The sequence below is a fragment of the Carcharhinus amblyrhynchos genome, unplaced genomic scaffold (genome assembly GCF_965287045.1).
Source record: "Carcharhinus amblyrhynchos unplaced genomic scaffold, sCarAmb.v2.hapA chromosome_278, whole genome shotgun sequence".
In the NCBI taxonomy this organism is placed as follows: Eukaryota; Metazoa; Chordata; class Chondrichthyes; order Carcharhiniformes; family Carcharhinidae; genus Carcharhinus; species Carcharhinus amblyrhynchos.
Window position 1 is genome coordinate 14320 of NW_027650018.1, and position 19034 is coordinate 33353.

At 49.3% G+C, this 19034-nt stretch overlaps 1 protein-coding gene across 3 annotated transcripts in view; it reads right to left on the bottom strand.

The window, feature by feature from the left end:
- LOC145338984 (serine/threonine-protein kinase MARK2-like) overlaps positions 1-19034 on the bottom strand; it is a 137888-nt gene that overhangs the window by 13794 nt on the left and 105060 nt on the right. For all 3 annotated transcript variants that reach the window (XM_080183404.1, XM_080183405.1, XM_080183406.1), the window contains exons 4-7: positions 7462-7510; positions 5509-5574; positions 2075-2145; positions 1302-1358 (exon numbers count right to left, since the gene is read on the bottom strand). In XM_080183404.1, the coding sequence (XP_080039530.1) occupies positions 1302-1358; positions 2075-2145; positions 5509-5574; positions 7462-7510 (243 nt within the window). The remainder of the gene's footprint in view (positions 1-1301; positions 1359-2074; positions 2146-5508; positions 5575-7461; positions 7511-19034) is intronic.

The following is a 19034-nucleotide window of genomic DNA, read 5'->3' on the forward strand; positions in this document are numbered from 1 at the left end:
AGTGTCCAAAGATGTGCAGGTTAGGTGGATTGGCCACGGGAAATGTGTGAGGTGATGGAGGTAGGGCAGGGATAGGGCCTGGGTAAAGTTTAAAGTTTATTTATTTACAAGTAGGCTTAATTAACACTGCAATGAAGTTGCTGTGAAAATCCACCTGTTCGGGTACACTGAGGGAGAATTTAGCATGGCCAATGCACCCTATCCAGCCCATCTTTTGGACTGTGGGAGGAAACTGGAGCACCCGGAGGAAACCCACGCAGACAGTGACCCAAGGCCAGAATTGAACCCGAGTCCCTTGCGCTGTGAGGCAGCAGTGCTAACCACTGTGCCACCATGGGTAAGATGTAGTGTCAGGATACAGACTCAATGGTCCAAATAGCGTCTTCTGCACCGTAGGGATTCTATGAATCTACGCTTTTCCTCTAAGAAAATATCTCCTTCCTGAGATGCGGTGCCCAGAACTGAACCTAGTTTCTCCAGATGGGATCTAACCAGAACTGTACTGTATCCTTTATGCTTGGTCACAGCATGGTATAGCTCTTGCTCTGCCCAAGACCGCAAGAAACTACAAAGGGTCCTGAACAGAACATAGTCCATCACACAAACCAGCCTCCCATCCACTGATTCCGTCTACACTTCCCAAAGCCTCGGCAAAGAGGCCAGCATAATTAAGGACCCCACGCACCTCGGACATTCTCTCTTCCACCTTCTTCTGTCGGGAAAAAGTTACAAGAGTCTAAGGTCACGTACTAACCGACTCAAGAACAGCTTCTTCCCTGCTGCTGTCAGACTGTTGAATGGACTTACCTTGCATTAAGTTGATCTTTCTCCACACCCTAGCTGTGACTGTAACACTGCATTCTGCACCCTCTCCTTCCCTTCTCTATGAACGGTATGCTTTGTCTGTATAGTGCTCAAGAAACAATACTTTTCACTGTATGCTAATACACGTGACAACAATAAATCAACTCAAAGAACAACCACAGCGTAACTTCCACTTTTCGGGATAAAGACGTTTGGAAGAAGGCAGCTCGGTTTCTGCAGAGTCTAACAACGTTCAAATGTACTTCAGGGATGTGGCTGTCCTTAAACATGGTTCCCTGGCACGCTGCAAAACAGGCTGCATTAATTTGCCCACGCAACAAGCCACACACTCCAAAAACAATCCATTCTCCAGAACTTAAGAGGTGTCAAATAAAATCAGGCACAATATAGAGGACAATATTAGCACTGAACAAATAATGAATAAATAATAGATTAACAAAGCCCACCATCACCGCATATCACAGAGCAGGCCTTACCTTCAGATCTCTATGAACAATGCACTTCTGGTGACAGTACTGCACAGCAGATACTATCTAAAAAACACAAAACAGGAGAAACAGCCGGTTAACCACCTCCGTACTCAGAGTGTCAAAGCACAAACCCATCCCCTTCTAGATTAATTTAAATAGCAGAGATTCCAGGTACCATCCCAACAGCAGCAACGTCACTATAACACTGAGGAACAAGCACCAAACCGCAATCAATTTAATCCGTAAACCACTGAGCACGCCCTCAAGAGAAAGTGTGACAAATTCACCTTGTGGCTGGAACTGTGACCGTTTACATAGAAAAATTAAATAAATTAAGTGGGAAATGTTAACGAGGCAGCTTACAATGGTGTGTGTGTGTATATATATATATATATATATATGGGGGGGAGGAGGAGGAGGAGAGAGAGAGAGGTTGTGGAGGTAGAGGGCCAACTGGAGATGGGTGCAGGCAGTGTAGAGGGTGGGGCAGAGGGCCCACAGAGACAAGGCAAGACCTGCGCTGGGGGAAAGGTGGGGGGCTCCACTGGAGGGATTGGAGAGGGAGCACCGGGTTTCGGGGGGGTGCGATGGGGGGCTTGGGGAGGGCGCATAAGACCGTGGAAGGCAGAAATCGTGGTGTGAGACAGAGGGAAGGTGATGAATTTGAGCTCTGGTAGATGAGGGAGAGAATCAGAGGCTTGGATAAAACCCACAGTCGGTGGATCAACAGAAGTAGAATGATTAGAAACAGTAGCATTGATTTCTCTGTCAACACTGACCTGTCGGAATTTCGCCCTTGCTTCCTTTTCTTTCATTCTTCCATGTGCAACTAAGTAATCAAAGACTTCCCCTGTAGAGGGACATAAATACTGCTTCAGACACAGAAATATAACAGAGAGAAAGACTGTACAGACACTGCCACCAGGTTGTACTGGAATACACAAACTACAAAACAAAACAACACCAGCCCTCTCATACCAATGATCGCTGGGGGCAAACAACCCCTCCAGCCACGGGCAAATGCTCACCATGCCCCCCCCCCACCCCCCCTTCCCCAGCTGGGGGCAAACAGTGATTAGCACTGCTGCCTCACAGCACCAGGGACCTGGGTTCGATTCCCAGCTCAGGTCACTGTCCGTGTGGAGTTTGCATATTCTCCCTGTGTCGGCGTGGGTTTCCTCCTGGTGCTCCGGTTTCCTCCCACAGTCTGAAAGATGTGCTGGTTAGGTGGATTGGCCATGATAACTTGACCCTAGTGTTAGGTGGATTGGCAGGGTAAATACAAAAATTATAAGGGAATTGGGCCTGGGTGTGACTGTGGTCAGTGCATACTCGATGGACCGAATGGCCTCCTTCTGCACTGTAGGGATTCTATCATCATCTTGCACAATGACCACAATTAGCCCAATTGAGTCCCTCAGCACACGAACAAAATTCTGCTCCTACAGACTGTTCCAGTGGAGGTTGGACAGGGGTAGGTTTAGGGTCAAGGTTCAACTCTGAGTACACCAACTGCGGAGTTTGGGATCCAACACCTTTCACAATGAGAAGGGCCAGCAGAAAGTGTGTTACAGGGAGAGCACCTCAAAGTCTGACTACTCAGAAGCCGCAGTGTCTAGATTAGGGGTCAGGCATTGTTCAGGTTAAACCCCACTCTGAATTGGTTCTAGATTAGGGGTCAGGCATTGTACAGGTTAAACCCCACTCTGAACTGGTTCTAGATTAGGGGTCAGGCATTGTTCAGAGTAAACCCCACTCTGAACTGGTTCTAGATTAGGGGTCAGGCATTGTACAGGTTAAACCCCACTCTGAACTGGTTCTAGATTAGGGGTCAGTCATTGTTCAGGTTAAACCCCACTCTGAACTGGTTCTAGATTAGGGGTCAGGCATTGTACAGGTTAAACCCCACTCTGAACTGGTTCTAGATTAGGGGTCAGGCACTGTATGTGTTAAGCCCCACTCTGAATTGGTTCTAGGTTAACATATCATTGCTTCCAACCTCACATTCTGATTGGCAACAATCCATCAAAACATGCAGCAGGTCAGACACGATCTGCTAACTCAGGATCGATATTCCTGAGAACTGGGTGTAAACCTGGTACATTGAGCTCTGTGCCTGACTGATAACAAAACAAATCACTTTGAATAACAGCCTGACAACAGGCAGTGGCGAAGGGGCATTGTCACTGGACCGTAATCCAAAGACCCAGAGTAATGCCCTGGGGACCCGGGTTCAAATCCGACCAAGGCAGACGGTGTAATTTCAATTGAATGAAACTCTGGAATTAAGTCTGTAAAAACCCACCTAAGGTTTTATAAGAGACAACCACATGCTGTGGGTCTGGATTCATGTATAGGCCAGACCGGGTACAGGAGGCAGATTTACGTAGAAACATAGAAGACAGGAGCAGGAGTCTACTCGGCCCTTCAAACCTGCTCCGCCATTCATCATGATCATGGCCGATCATCCAACTCAATAGCCTAATCCTGCTTTCTCCCCATAACCTTGATAACCATACACCTCACCCTGCTGTGTAATGTTGTGGTTATCAAGCTCGTCTCACACACGAAAGCTGCCCTGTTCAAAACCGAGCAGGAGTACGTCTAATGCTTTAGGGGTGGCACAGTGGTTAGCAGTGCTGTCTCACAGCACCAGGGACCCAGGGCGGCACAGTGGTTAGCACTGCTGCCTCACAGAACCAGGGACCCAGAGCAGCACGGTGGCACAGTGGTTAGCACTGCTGTCTCACAGCGCCAGGGACCCGGGTTCGATTTCCAGCTTGGGTCATTTTCTGTGCAGAGTCTGCATGTTCTCCCCATGTCTGTTTGGGTTTCCTCCGGGTGCTCCGGTTTCCTCCCACAGTCTAAAGATGTGCAGGTTAGGTGCATGGGCCATGCTAAATTACTCTTTATAGTGTCCCGCGATGCATAGGTTAGTGGGATAAATATGTGGAATTGTTGTGGGTGCAGACTTGATGGGCCAAATGGCCTCCTTCTGCATTACAGGGAGTCGATTCTATGGAACCTTTAATACCATTCGCTCCCAGTGCTATATCCAGCCACCTCTTGAATACAATGTTTTGGCATCAACTACTTCCTGTGGGAATGAATTCCACAGGCTCACCGGGTGAAGAAATGTCTCCTCACCTCCGTCCTAAATGGTCTACCCTGAATCCTCAGACTGCGACCCCTGGTTCTGGACTCCCCCACCATCGGGAACATCCTCCCTGCATCTACCCTGTCTAGTCCTGTTAGAATTTTATAAGTCTCAATGAGATATCCCCTCATTCGTCTGAACTCCAGTGAAAACAATCCTAACCTGGTCAATCTCTCCTCATACATCAGTCCTGTCATCCCCAGAACTTCCTTCTATATGTGACTCCACATTTCCTTCTGCTGTCCTTACCCCGGTCTGGCCCACATGTGATTCCAGAGCCACAGCAACTTGGTTGACTCTCAACTGCTCTCTAAGGGCAACTAGGGATGGGCAATAAGTGCTGACCCAGCCAACGACACCGAAAGGCAGGGGTAATGTGGCCTTTCCTCAAACACTCTCCAGACTGAGCACTTTGAACTGAAACAAAAAGGACGAAGTCGCAATGCTCAGAGCAGTCAGTAGAATAACCCCAGGGGGTGCTGGTGATTCTCAGAGTGAGGAATTAAATATTTTACACGTTAACCACATCCGCACTGTATACGCGTCAGCTTACTGTTGGCAGCATCAAACAACACTGGTGATAACACTGCAAGCAGATTCTGCAGAAACACACACACACACACACACACACAGGTAGAGGGAGACACACAACACACAGACATGACGCTTAGGTAGAGAGAAACACATGTAGAGGGAGACACACACACACAAATACATGACACATATACAGAGATACACACAAACATATATACGATACACAGATACAGAGAGACACAATACACACAGATACATACATGACACGCAGATAGACACACACGCACAACATTCATATACACAGATACAGAGACACAGAAATACACACACACACACACACACACACACACACACACACACATACACACACACACACAGAGGACAGAGACACACACTAACACGACATGCAGATGAAAAGGCACACAAAATGACGCACACAGATACAGAGAGACACACACTCAACACACAGCATACTAACACGACTTACAGACACGCACACTAACACATCACCGCAGTACTCACCCCCACTGGCATACTCCATTACTAAATACAGTGTTTTTTCCGTTTCTATAACTTCAAATAATTTAACTGTAAGACACAGAAACAGAAGAATGAGTAATTCAGTTTAAAGTCACACCTTCAATCAAATTAACTGTTGTGGGACAGGAAGGATTCAACCTCCCAGAGAGTGGGAGTGTACAGATTTGAATTTTAGGTCTGGTTCAGCAGATGAGCGGTGTCCAAGGCATGCCGGTCGGGTCTGTACATTACAGCCTGGAGACTAGTGAAGGAGTAAACACAGCTAACTCTTCCCCAGCCACAGCGGGGGCCAGAGGATTCCAGGGTGGGGTAAGGGCAGCACTGCCCTGCAGCTAGGGAGAGCGGCAGCTACAAGGTCCACCATGTTTATACAACCACAGAAAAATTACAGCACAGGAGACGGCCATTTGGCCCATCTAATCCATGCTAGCCCGAGCATACCCAGCATTGTCTGATCGAAGATTGCTTAGTCTTGATGACAATCAATTGGGGGCCAGCACGGTGGCACAGTGGGTTAGCACTGCTGCCTCACAGTGCCAGGGACACAGGTTCGATTCCCAGCAGCACAGTGGTTAGCACTGCTGCCTCATAGTGCCAGGGACACAGGTTCGATTCCCAGCAGCACAGTGGTTAGCACTGCTGCCTCACAGCGCCAGGGACCCAGGGCAGCATGGTAGTATAGTGGTTAGCACTGCTGCCTCACAGCACCAGGGACCCAGGTTCAATTCCTGGCAGCACAGTGGCTTAGAACTGCTGCCTCACAATGCCAGGGACCCAGGGCAGCACAGTGACCCAGTGGTTAGCACTGCTGCCTCACAGTGCCCAGGTTCGATTCCCAGCTTGGGTCACCGTATGTGTGAAGTCTGCACATTCTCCCTGTGTCTGCATGGGTTTCCTCCGCGCGTTCCAATTTCCTCCCACACTCCAAAGATGCGCGGGTTAGGTAGACCGGTCGTGCTAAATTGCCCCTTAGTGTCCCAAGATCTGCAGGTTACATTAATTAGCCAAGGTAAAACGTGGGGATACGGAGATAGAGCAGAGGAGGGGGCTTAGGCAAAGTACTCTGTCAGAGATGAAGTGCAAACGGATGGACTAATTGGCCTCCTTCTACACTGTACAGATTCTCTGATTCTTTTCCACCAATATCACACCCAGAGGTGGCTGAGCCTGTGCAGTGGGAGTGGGAAATATCTGAGAAGGAGGGAATAATCACAGCAGCTTTCTCAAACTGATAGGGGCTTTGTTCAGTTGCTGTTAGAGGTTAGGAAGAGAACTGGATTGACGTGTGGGTTGCAGGGATTAGAATCCATAGATTAGGAGTATGGGGAGGGGAGCGGGAGCAGACAGACTGATGGTTGCAAATACTGATGGCAGCATGGTGAGACAAAGGCAGTTAAACCCTGCACCAGGACAGTTAACATCATCATGTTTCACACCGTGCATCAAAATCCAAAATCTTACACTACAATTTCCAGTTCTGCACATGGTGGCACAGTGGGTTAGCACTGCTGCCTCAGAGCGCCAGGGATCCGGGTTTGATTCCCGGCTTGGGTCACTGTCTGTGTGGAGTCTGCACATTCTCCCCGTTTCTGCATGGGCTTGGGGCGGCACGCTCGAACAGTGGTTAGCACTGCTGCCTCACAGCGCCAGGGATCCGGGTTTGATTCCCAGCTTGGGTCACTGTCTGTGCAGAGTCTGCACGTTCTCGTGTCTGTGTGGGCTTTCTCCAGGTGCTATGGTTTCCTCCCACACTCAAGTTGTGCAAGTTAGAAAGATTGGCCATTCTAAATTGCCCCGAACAGATGCCGGAGTGTGGCGACTAGGGGATTTTCACAGTAACTTCATTGCAGTGTTAATGTAAGTCTACTTGTGACTAAAAATAAACTTATATTTAAAAAGGACAATAGAAGTAAGGTTAAAGAAACGGGCTCTTACCTATATTAGGATGATTCAGAATCTTCATTATTCGTACTTCACGAAACAACTAGGAGGGAAACAATAATGAAAGGTTATAGGATTGCTGCTGTTATATTACAGAATTGGCACATAATGCTGTATCAAGGTTCTGTCATACACTTGTGTCAGCTTTCCAATCAGAGAAGGTCAATGTCCAGTTTTAGGATGGACGATTGTACAGAGACAAACTGACCCCAGCCCAGGTCACTGTCCCGTCACTGCGACTAATCGTAGCCAGTACCAGAATTCAACCATCGCTCCAAAGGGACATTTGACCCAGCACACAGTTCAGTAACACCGTATATAACAATCTCAGCGCCTGTGTAATACAGGGTTTTTGGGGGGAGGGGAGGGCACAACCCAGTAATCAAACAGCCTGTTCCCTTGGCTGACAATAATAATCATAGTACAGAGCGTGCCCAACCAGCACATCATCCCACAACACAGAACAAAACTTCCACTGTTAGACATGATTTTGTGATTGGACAGCACTGGCTGAGCAATCCTGTGCGCGCTAATAGGGGAGGCCTCATGGTATTATCGCTAGACTATTAATCCAGAAACTCAGATAATGTTCTGGGGATTCGGGTTCAAATCCCGCCACGGCAGATAGTGGAATTCGAATTCAATAAAAGATCCAGAATTAAGAATCTACTGATGACCATGAAATCCATTATCTGAAAAACCCATCTATTTCATTAACGTCCTTTAGGGAAGGAAATCTGCTGCCCTTACCCGGTGTGGCCTACGTGGCTCCAGAACCACAGCAATGTAGTTGACTCTCAACTGCCCTCTGAAATGGCTGAGCCAGACCCAGTTCAAGGGGCAGAACAGTGGTTAGCACTGCTGCCTCAGAGTGCCAGGTTCGATTCCTAGCTTGGGTCACTGACTGTTCTCCCTGAGTCTGCGTGGGTTTCCTCCGGATGCTCTGGTTTCCTCCCTCAGTCTGAAAGGCATGCTGGTTAGGGTGCATTGGCCGTGCTAAATTCTCCCTCAGTGTAACCCAAACAGGCATCGGAGTGTGGGGACTAGGGGATTTTCACAGCAACTTCGTTGCAGCGTTAATGTAAGCATTCTTGTGACACTAATAAATAAAACTTAAACTAAAAGTTACAAAAACAGAAAAGGGCAATAGAGATGGGCAATAGACACTGGCCCACGTCCCACTAATGAATAAAAAAAGCTAATCTACAATGCTAGTCAAGCTCCTAATGCGGCGTATTTACATTTGAGAGTAGTAACATCCATTTGTACAGAGGGAGCCATTCTCTACAAATAACAAGAATACGTTCAAACTTTTTTTTGAATCACCCATGAGCTTGCAGAGCCTATAGCTCCCCATTGCTTTCTCCACGGTAACACCTTGGCCAGTCAGATTCAACCTGCCAACCAATCAGCACCAGCAGTCGTAGAAAACGGTTGTTTGAAATTTGGCGTTCTTGCATCTGTCCTGATGAGTGTAAGAGGGAAAACTTTAGCAGCATGTCTCTCTTCCCAGCAAACACTCAAGTCCTGTGTGACCAAGCGACTGTTTGGCAATTGGGTGTCTTGGTGAAACTGAGGGTTAACCACATTGCTGTGGCTCTGGAGTCAGGGATAGGCCAGACCAGGTGAGCGCTCACAATTTTCTGCCCTAAAGGACATTTGTGAACCAGCTAGGGTTTTATGACAATCTGGTGGTTTCATGTTCACCTTTACTGAGGTTAAGCTTTTGTTTTATTGCAGATTGATTTGATTAACTGGATTTACTTTCCCACAGCTGCTGTGGTAGGATTTAACTTTATTTATTAATGTCACAAGAGATTACTGTGAAAATCCCCAAGTTGCCACACTCCGGCGCCTCTTCGGGTATACTGAGGGAGGATAGCACAGCCAATGTACCTAACCAGCACATCTTTCAGAGTGTGGAGGGGAAACTGGAACACCCAGAAACCCATGCAGACACGGGGAGAATGTGCAGACTCCACACAGATAGTGACCCAAGCCGGAAATTGAACCCGGGTCCTTGGCGCTGACAGGCAGTGCTAACCACTGTGCCACCGTGCTGCCCCAGGTCCCTGGCGCTGAGAGGCAGCAGTGTGAACCACTGGTCTGAACTCGCATCTGGATCTTTATTCTAGTCTAAAAACAGAAAGTGCTGGAAAAACTCAGTGGATCCGGTCGCAGCCGTGGGGAGAGGAATGTGTTCTGAGCCAATGTGAATCTTGTTCAGAACTGGACGAGGCCCCTGATTCATGCAGTAAAACGTTCATTAGTCCACTCTTCCCGGATGGTGGTGGTGGTAGATTCCAGAGCCTAGGGGCCCCCAGGCAGCTGAAGGCGCGGCTGCCAAAGGTGGAGCGATGGAAATCGGGGGATGCTCAGGAGGCCGGAATTGGAGGAGCACAGAGATCTTGGATGGTCAGAGGCTGGAGGAGGTTACACAGATAGAGAGGGGGTGCTGGAGGAGGTTACAGAGATAGGAGGGGGTGCTGGAGGAGGTTACAGAGATAGGAGGGGGTGTAGCGGCTGGAGAAGGTTACAGAGATAGGGAGGGGGTTGTAGCGGCTGAAGAAGGTTAGAGAGATAGGGAAGGGGTGTAGGGGTTGGAGGGGGTTACAGAGATGGGGAATGGATGTAGGGGCTGGAAGAGGTTACAGAGATGGGGAGGGGGTGTAGGGGGCTGGAGTAGGTTATAGAGACAGGGAAGGGATGTAGGGGCTGGAGGAGGCTACAGAGATAGGGAGCCAGGGTAGAGGGTTAGAGGAGATTTACCCACACAAATTCTCAGCAGGTCTGGCAGCATTTGTGCAAAGAGAAACTGAGTTCATGTTCCAAACTCAGGTAATGCTTCCTCAGAGTTAGAGAGGGAGAAATTAAGTTAATCTTTCTCTATGCCCTGGCTATGACTGTAACACTACATTCTGCACTCTCTCCTTTCCTTCTCTATGAACGGTATGCTCTTCTGTGTAGTGCAAGAAACAATACTCTTTGCTGTAAGCTACTACGTGACAATAATAAATCGAATCAAATATATCATGGCTTTCATCCTGTTTAAGAGTGGGTGGAGAAGAATGGGAGATCAGGGAGAGGTGGGAGCGAAGGAGGGACCTGTCACGGAATACACGACAAAGACTGCTTGTGTCATGGAGATGCCGGCATTGGACTGGGATAAACACAGTAAGAAGTCTCACAAGGCCAGGTTAAAGTCCAACAGGTTTATTTGGTAGTAAACGCCACTAGCTTTCAGAGCGCTGCCCCTTCGTCACTCACCTGACCTGTTGGACTTTAACCTGGTGTTGTGAGACTTCTTACTGTCTGCGCAGACCTTGCAATGAAGTGTGGAGTGTGGGCTTCTGCTAATTGCCAATAATGTAGAAAGGCAACCAGAGCGACAAACAGGGAACTAACTCCCTTGTCTTAGCTCCTGTCTGGCACGATAAGCACATTCTAAAGTCTGCTGCACACCAGCGTCCAAGTTCTTGAACTCCTTTAAGTAAGCCCAGGGATTTTGCAGCTGAGGACTGATAGCGATCAGGCTCGGACTGGGGTTTCTGTGGGATTTGTTTTTTGTAAGATTTAATGCGCTGGGATTTACTGACAGTCCACTTAAAAGCTTGCGGTTGCAGGGAAATGCGTATCTGGAGCAGGGGGAGAAACACATTCTGGATCAGAACGAATACTGGATGAAATAGCAAATGGGATTAGTGTGTTGTGTGCAGTATCGCAGCGGTAGAAGGCCAGGGCAAATACACCCAGGTTCAGAAAGCTACAACATTGGTCGGTTGTAGGTTACAAATCTAACAGGTAACCAAAGGAACCTCCTTATCTCTGAGCTGCAGCACTGAGCGAGGAATAGGGAAGTAATTGTTCAGCCCTCAGCAGCCTTTGTGGAGAGAGAGAGGGCTGAACTTAAGTAGAAACAACCCTGGGCTGGCCCGAAGACAAGTTCCCCACCCTGACTGCAATTTGCAAAGGAGATGGATGATGATCAAAGGGCCGTGAACCACTCCACCCCATCCCACCCCCCTCGGGGTTATAAATACATATAAACAGTGCCCCGCAGCCAAGAGCTGGCGCGCTAGGGGTCAAACAAACTAAGGTCAGTGTAACAGAATACTCATGTTTATATTACACTGGAAACAGGCAGCCTCTGCTGATGCCAGCGAAGACGGAGTAAGTTGTAAATATGTTCATTCGGGGGCATCAGACGGTGACCCATTCAGATAAGTGCTAACAGCCGCCTGTCCAAAGAGCCCCGACTCACAGAGCTCCACAGACTGCAACGTGGGGCTTTATAGTAAATCCCCACAGCCTCTCCAGGGACACAGCTTCAGATTCCAACACTGCAGCTGCAGAATCTCTGGAGTCATAGAATCCCTACAGTGCAGGAGGAGGCCATTCAGCCCATCGAGTCTGCACTGATTCTCTAACAGAGCACCTTACGCAGGCCCAACCTCTGCCCTAACTCCGTAACACAGTAAGCCGTCTCACAACAAACACCCCAGACTTTACCCCACTAATCCCCCCTAATCTAAATATCTCTGGACACTAAGGGGCAATTTAGCATGGCCAATCCACCTAACCTACAGACCTTTGGAGAGTGGGAGGAAACTGGAGCAACCGGAGGAAACCCATGCAGACACGGGGAAAAATGTGCAAACTCCACACATTGACCCAAGCCAGGAATTGAACCCGGGTCCTTGGCGCTGTAAGACAGCAGTGCTAACCACTGTGCCACTCTAAAGGATAAAGTTAGTATCAGTGATGATCGTGAAACTACCAGACTGTAATTAAAAAAAAATCTGGTTTACTAATGAAGATCGCTCCCCAGGAAATCTGCTACCCTTATCCAGCCTGGCCTACACACCAGAGACACTCCTGCAACGTGGCTGCCTCTCAACTAGCCTCTGGAATAGCTGGATAATACATTCAGCACCAACATTATTGCCATCAGCAGCAACTGAGAATGGGCCATGAGTGTTAGCTTTGCCAGGACCATATACAGCAGAAGGATGAAGAGAAGGAAAGGTAGTGCCATGGTTAAAGAGATAGTCCACAGCAGACTCATTTGACAGTGCAGTCGGCAGCTAATCCTAACTCGCGCAGCAATATGGAAAGGGAAACAGAAATTTCAGGGGAGGCATAGGATATTATTCCAGAAATGTTCTGGGGGATCCAGGTTCGAATCCCGCCACGGCAGATGGTGGCATTTGAATTCAATTTAAAAATATCTGGAATTAAGAATCTACTGATGACCCATTGTCGGAAAAACCCATCTGGTTCACTTTCGGGAAAGAAATCTGCCGTCCTTAGCCGGTCTGGCCTACATGTGACTCCAGAGCCACAGCAATGTGGTTGACTCTCAACTGCCCCTCCAAGGCAACTAGGGATGGGCAATATAGTGCTGGCCCAGCCAGCAACACTCACGTCCCACCAGTGAATAAAAAAAAGGAATATACTGACAGGGGAAAATGCAATTTAAAACACTGGTGCAGAGAAGTGTGCCTCTCATTGCAGGGTGCCCCCTCAGGTCAGTTCGGAGTGGGTCTAGGTTTGAATGTCTCTTCCACATTCTACGCTGATCCCAAACTCTAAATTCTCATGTCCAAATATGTACGTATTTCTGCTATTTCTATAAATAATAGGAACTGCCTGGTAACGGGTGGGAAGTGTGATTCAAGTGTATTTACATAGATAGCACTGTAAATAGGGACACAAGAATCGCGACCAGAATAAGTTGAGGGAAGTGCGAGCAAGCCTAATATCGTTGTGCATGTTCATCGAGATAATTTACTTTGAACAGAAGTGCCTCCCGAGATGTTCCTTCAGCAGCAGATGACAAGATGTGGCAGCAACAATACTTGCTGCTTTGCTGATGGTCACAGAACACCACACCCTACCAATTACATATCGGTTCCGTACGTGGTCTGCACCCCGGCTGTGGCTGTGGGTTTGTCAGGCGGTCCGTGGGTTCAAATCCCACTCTGCTGCACAGTCGGAGGTGCCGTCTCTCTCACAGGAGATGTTAAGCTGATTTCTCAGCTACGTACTATGGGGGAATTCAGAGATCGCACAGTGGCTCCTGGAAGAGCGGGGGCGGGGGGGATCTTCTCAGTCTCCTTCACCCTCAAACAACATCAGTAAAAGCAAACAGTCTGAGCCACTGTCACTCTGCTGTCTGTGTGAGCTTGCTGTGCACAAATTGGCTGCCCGATTTCCCACACTGAAACGGTAATATGGGCTCTTCCTGCACTGTAGCAATCCTGGGATTTCAGAAGGAAATGAGATGGGAAATAAAATGGCCGGGCCACGGGATTCATTGGGGAACTAAGACTGAATGGATGGATTACGGTGCAGAGAACTGGCATGGATTCAATGGGCCAAATGGCCATTTTTGATGCGGCAGAGCCTGAGAAACCAAGAAGCGAGGGGTGGAGGGAGAAGAGTGGGAGTACACAGGCTGCAATTGATAGGTGGAGATGGCTGGATTTGACAAGTTAGAAATCAGGAATCTGATGTGACCTTGATTTCCCGGATTTGGGACAGTCAGGATATTTTACTTACACACACACACCAATCAGGAGACAAAGCTAGAGTGGCTAAATCACCCAGTGATCTGCAGATGATCCGATGGAAGAACTGATGGTGCCATTTGCAGATGTGATTAGATCAGGATGAGATTATCGCAGCATTTATTGGACATAATTACCCCCATTCGGCCCGTTTATGCTTCATGATTTCAAATTTCCCAGCAAGCAGGCAGAAATTGGAAGCACACATTCCAGACATGGATGCAGGAAGAGGGAAAATCCTCTGGATTTCCTGCCCTGACGTGCAAAGGATCATTCCTAAAATGGACAGCACCTACCCAAACACACCCAAACCTGTACCCAAACTGGAACAATGGCAACATTCATCACCAACTAACAAAACATTCGCCACTTCCGCACCTTCATACACTCGACAAACGATGGGGTGTAATCACTGACGCAATACAGGAAAAAGCAACGTCACGTAACCAATAACTAGTCACTTACTTCCTTCCCCTAATACACAGCACTCCCCCCACGACTGACCCTCCCACAGTGCGGCGCTCCCCCAGCACCGACCCGCCCACAGTGCGGCGCTCCCCCAGCACCGACCCGCCCACAGTGCAGCGCTCCCCCAGCACTGACCCGCCCACAGTGCGGCGCTCCCCCAGCACCGACCCGCCCACAGTGCAGCGCTCCCCCAGCACCGACCCGCCCACAGTGCGGCGCTCCCCCAGCACTGACCCGCCCATGGTGCGGTGCTCCCTCAGCACTGACCCTCCCACGGTACAGCACTCCCTCAGCACTGACCCTCCCACGGTGCGGTGCTCCCTCAGCACTGACCCTCCCACGGTGCGGCGCTCCCTCAGCACTGACCCTCCCACGGTGCGGTGCTCCCTCAGCACTGACCCTCCCACGGTGCGGCGCTCCCTCAGCACTGACCCTCCCACAGTGCGCTGCTCCCTCAACACTGACCCTCCCACAATGCGGCACTCCCTCAGCACTGACCCTCCCACAGTGTGGTGCTCCCTTAATACTATCACAAGTACGATTGGCCTGAGTTATCCTGGAATAGGGCACAAGTTCTATGAACTCGGAATTCTGTGCCCATTGCCATCCTCCCTCTCCTACCCACTCCCTGAGAGTCTATACTTCTTGGGAGAGGGTGGAGCGGGAGTAATAGGCCTCTGCCTCACCGTGTCATCGTGGTGATACATTCCGGGATCTGTCCATTCGAGCAGACTGTCTCTCCCTCCCTGTGACTACTCTCATCAAAGCTGTTTCCCCCTTCATCCTCCCTTACTGACAACAGGTCCTCGAGTCTGATTAGCAGCCAGTGCAGTCCCCCTCTTCCAAAGCCTTCACATTTGTGCAGCCTCGTACCTATTCAAGGTCAGATGTGCAACACACCTTCAGTACATTACAAGTCAAAGAACCTTTGCAAACAGAAAGGCAGAAGCTGTACAGTGCATCCACAGAAACCAGCTTGCTTTTATATCCATCACTGCGAGCTTCACTCAGCACACCAACAGAAAGGAACAGTTTTACCCTCAAGTCTTTACTTGTGATGCTTTCCACAGGGAGAGAGATTCATGGAAGAAGAGGTTTGCACCAATTTCCAGCCTGAATCAATGCAGCTCACTCCCGCACTGGGACACGGGAGGGAGCTTTACACACTGCTGACAAACTGCCCCACGAAACCCCTCCACTCCACACTCGGTTCCAAGCAAGGCCAGGTGACAAGGGTGAGTCCGACTGGGTCAGCCACCAGGGCGCCTCCCTTGCTGGCCGATCCCACCATCACGGTTCACTGCTCCAGTAACCCCATCACCTCCACCCCTACACAAACAAGGGCAGCAGACACCAGGGGGATACCACCACCACTTCCAAGCGGTACCCCTCCAAGCCTCGCACCATCCCCACTCGGAAATATATCGTCGGGTCAAATTCCTGCAACACCCACCCTAACAGCACTGTGGGTGCACCCACACCGCACAGACTGCAGCGGGTTCAAGATGGTGGATCACCACCACCTTCGAGGGCAATTAGGGGGATGGGCAATAGATGCTGGCCCAGCCAGCGACATGAACATCCTGTGAATAAATAATATAAAGAACAATTAAAATTACAGCACAGGAACAGGCCCTTCGGCCCCTCCAAGCCTGCATCTACCATGTTGCCTGACTTAACTAAAACTCCCTATCCTTCCGGGGACCATATCCCTCCATTCCCATCCTATTCATGTATTTGTCAAGACACCCCTTAAAACTCACTATCGTATCCGCTTCCACTACCTCCCCCGGCAACGAGTTCCAGGCACCCACCACCCTCTGTGTAAAAAACTGGCCCCATACATCTCCTTTAAACCTTGCCCCTCGCACCTTAAATCTATGCCCCCTAGTAATTGACTCTTTCACCCTGGGAAAAAGCTTCTGACTATCCGCTCTGTCTGCGCCTCTCAATCTTGTAGACCTCTATCAGCTCACCTCCTCAACCTCCATCGTTCCAGTGAGAACAAACCAAGTTTCTCCAACCTCTCCTCATAGCTACTGCCCTCCATCCCAGGCAACATCCTGGTAAACCTTTTCTGTACCCTCTCCAAAGCCTCCACATCCTTCTGCTAATGTAGAGTGGTGTAATAAAAGCAATTCATCCACCCCATAAGATTGGGCAGACTGAAGTTGAGAAAAGCAGCACGATCTGGCCAGAGTTGTGAGTGAAGCTTTAAGCGAAGTATATTTAAATATCAGGCAGAGTGCTTTTGGTGCCAAATTAAAATCTTTGCCTTTAATCTATTTAAGCATCATCTCTAATGAAAGGCAGCACAGATATCCAGCACCAAATCTCTGAAGCGCGATATGGTATCTAAACAATTCATTTCCGAGGTTTCTGGGTCTCCCATTAATGGCACTGGCTCTCAGTCTGATGTTTAAGTGTAATTTAGCTCAGAGTGGATTAATTAGCGGAAATGTTGAACAGGGAGGGTGGTTGTTTATCTCAGGATCCAATATATAGAGAGAGCAAACAGGCACAGTTTAAACTCGCCTGCTACTGGGGAGTGGGGAGTGATGGGGTGACATTAGAACATAGAAAAACTGCAGCAGAAACAGGCCCTTCGGCCCACAAGTTGCGCCAATGATATCCATACTTACTAGGCTTACCTGTAACCCTCAATTCTATTAAGTCCCATGTACTCATCCAGAAGTCTCTTGAAAGACCTTATTGAATTTGCCTCCACCACCACCCAATTCCACTCACCCACTACCCTCTGAGTGAAAAATGTACCCCTGATATCTCCTCTGTACCTACTCCCCAGCACCTTAAACCTGTGTCCTCTCGTAGCAACCATTCCAGCCCTGGGAAAAAGCCTCTGAGAATCCACCCGATCTATACCTCCCCAACATCTTATACACATCTATCAGGTCATCTCTCATCCTTCATCTCTCTAAGGAGAAAAGACAGAGCTCCCTCAACCTATCCTCATAAGGCATGCCTCCCAATCCAGGCAACATCCTTGTAAATCTCTTCTGCACCCTTTCAATAGCTTCCACGTCCTTCCTGTAATGAGGTGATCAGAACTGAGCACCGTATTCCAAGAGAGGTCTGACTAGGGTCTTATAAAGCTGCAACATTTTCTCCTGACTGCTAAACTCAATCCCTCGATTGATGAAGGCCAGTACACTATACGCCTTCTTAACCACATCCTCTACCTGTGAGGCCAATTTAAGAGCCCTATGGACCCGGGCCCCCAAGGTCCTTCTGATCCTCTATACTGCTAAGAGTCTTACTCTTGATATTATACTCCTTCATCCCATTTGACCTGCCAAAATGGACCACTACATATTTATCCGGGTTGAATTCCATCAGCCACTCCTCCGCCCAGCCTCGCATCGTATCTATGTCATGCTGCAACTTCTGACATCCGTCCAAACTATCCACAACACCACCAACCTTTGTGTCATCAGCAAACACTGCGGATGGTATTGGGGAGTGACGGGGAACGTTGTGGATGGTTTAGGGAGTGACAGAGAGGGGACATTGCGGATGGTATTGGGGAGTGACGGGGAACGTTGTGGATGGTTTAGGGAGTGACAGAGAGGGGACATTGCGGAGGGTATTGGGGAGTGACGGGGAACGTTGTGGATGGTTTAGGGAGTGACAGAGAGGGGACATTGCGGATGGTATTGGGGAGTGACGGGGAACGTTGTGGATGGTTTAGGGAGTAACAGAGAGGGGACATTGCGGATGGTATTGGGAAGTGACGGGGAACGTTGTGGATGGTTTAGGGAGTAACAGAGAGGGGACATTGCAGATGGTATTGGGGAGTGACGGGGAACGTTGTGGATGGTTTAGGGAGTGACAGAGAGGGGACATTGTGGATGGTATTGGGGAGTGACGGGGAACGTTGTGGATGGTTTAGGGAGTGACAGAGAGGGGACATTGCGGATGGTATTGGGAAGTGACGGGGAACGTTGTGGATGGTTTAGGGAGTGACAGAGAGGGGACATTGCAGAGGGTATTGGGGAATGAGGGGGGAGCGGGGGACATTGCAGATGGTGTTGGGGAATGACATTGGGGACATTACAGCTGAACATTCCATGGCTGAATATGAAGCAAGGGTCAATTATCCTTCTCACTGGCACTCATCACCCCGCAAGCAGCAACAAACAAATGGTTTGTATCAGCCTGGCAGCAATGAGGTGCGCAGGGAAGAGGTGGGAGAGAGAGAGGGTAGGCGATGTATGACGAGGGAGGGTATGGCAGGAGGGTAGGATGGCAGGGAGGGCAGGAAATAGGGAAGGAGAGCAGGACGATCGGAAGGGAGTGGGAGTGGAGAGGGAACGTGTGTAGCAGTGTGATGTGTTTTGCATTTATCCCACGCCATTCCCTACCTCTCAGCAGGTCCAGCCGACCAGAGAGAAACGAGAGGGTAGGGAGTGTCGGGCTGAATTTTGCTTCTTGTTGCAGACCGAAGCTACCAGCAGCTCACTGAGGCTGGCAAACACAGTACCTCACCCAGCCAGACCCCAGCCCTGACAG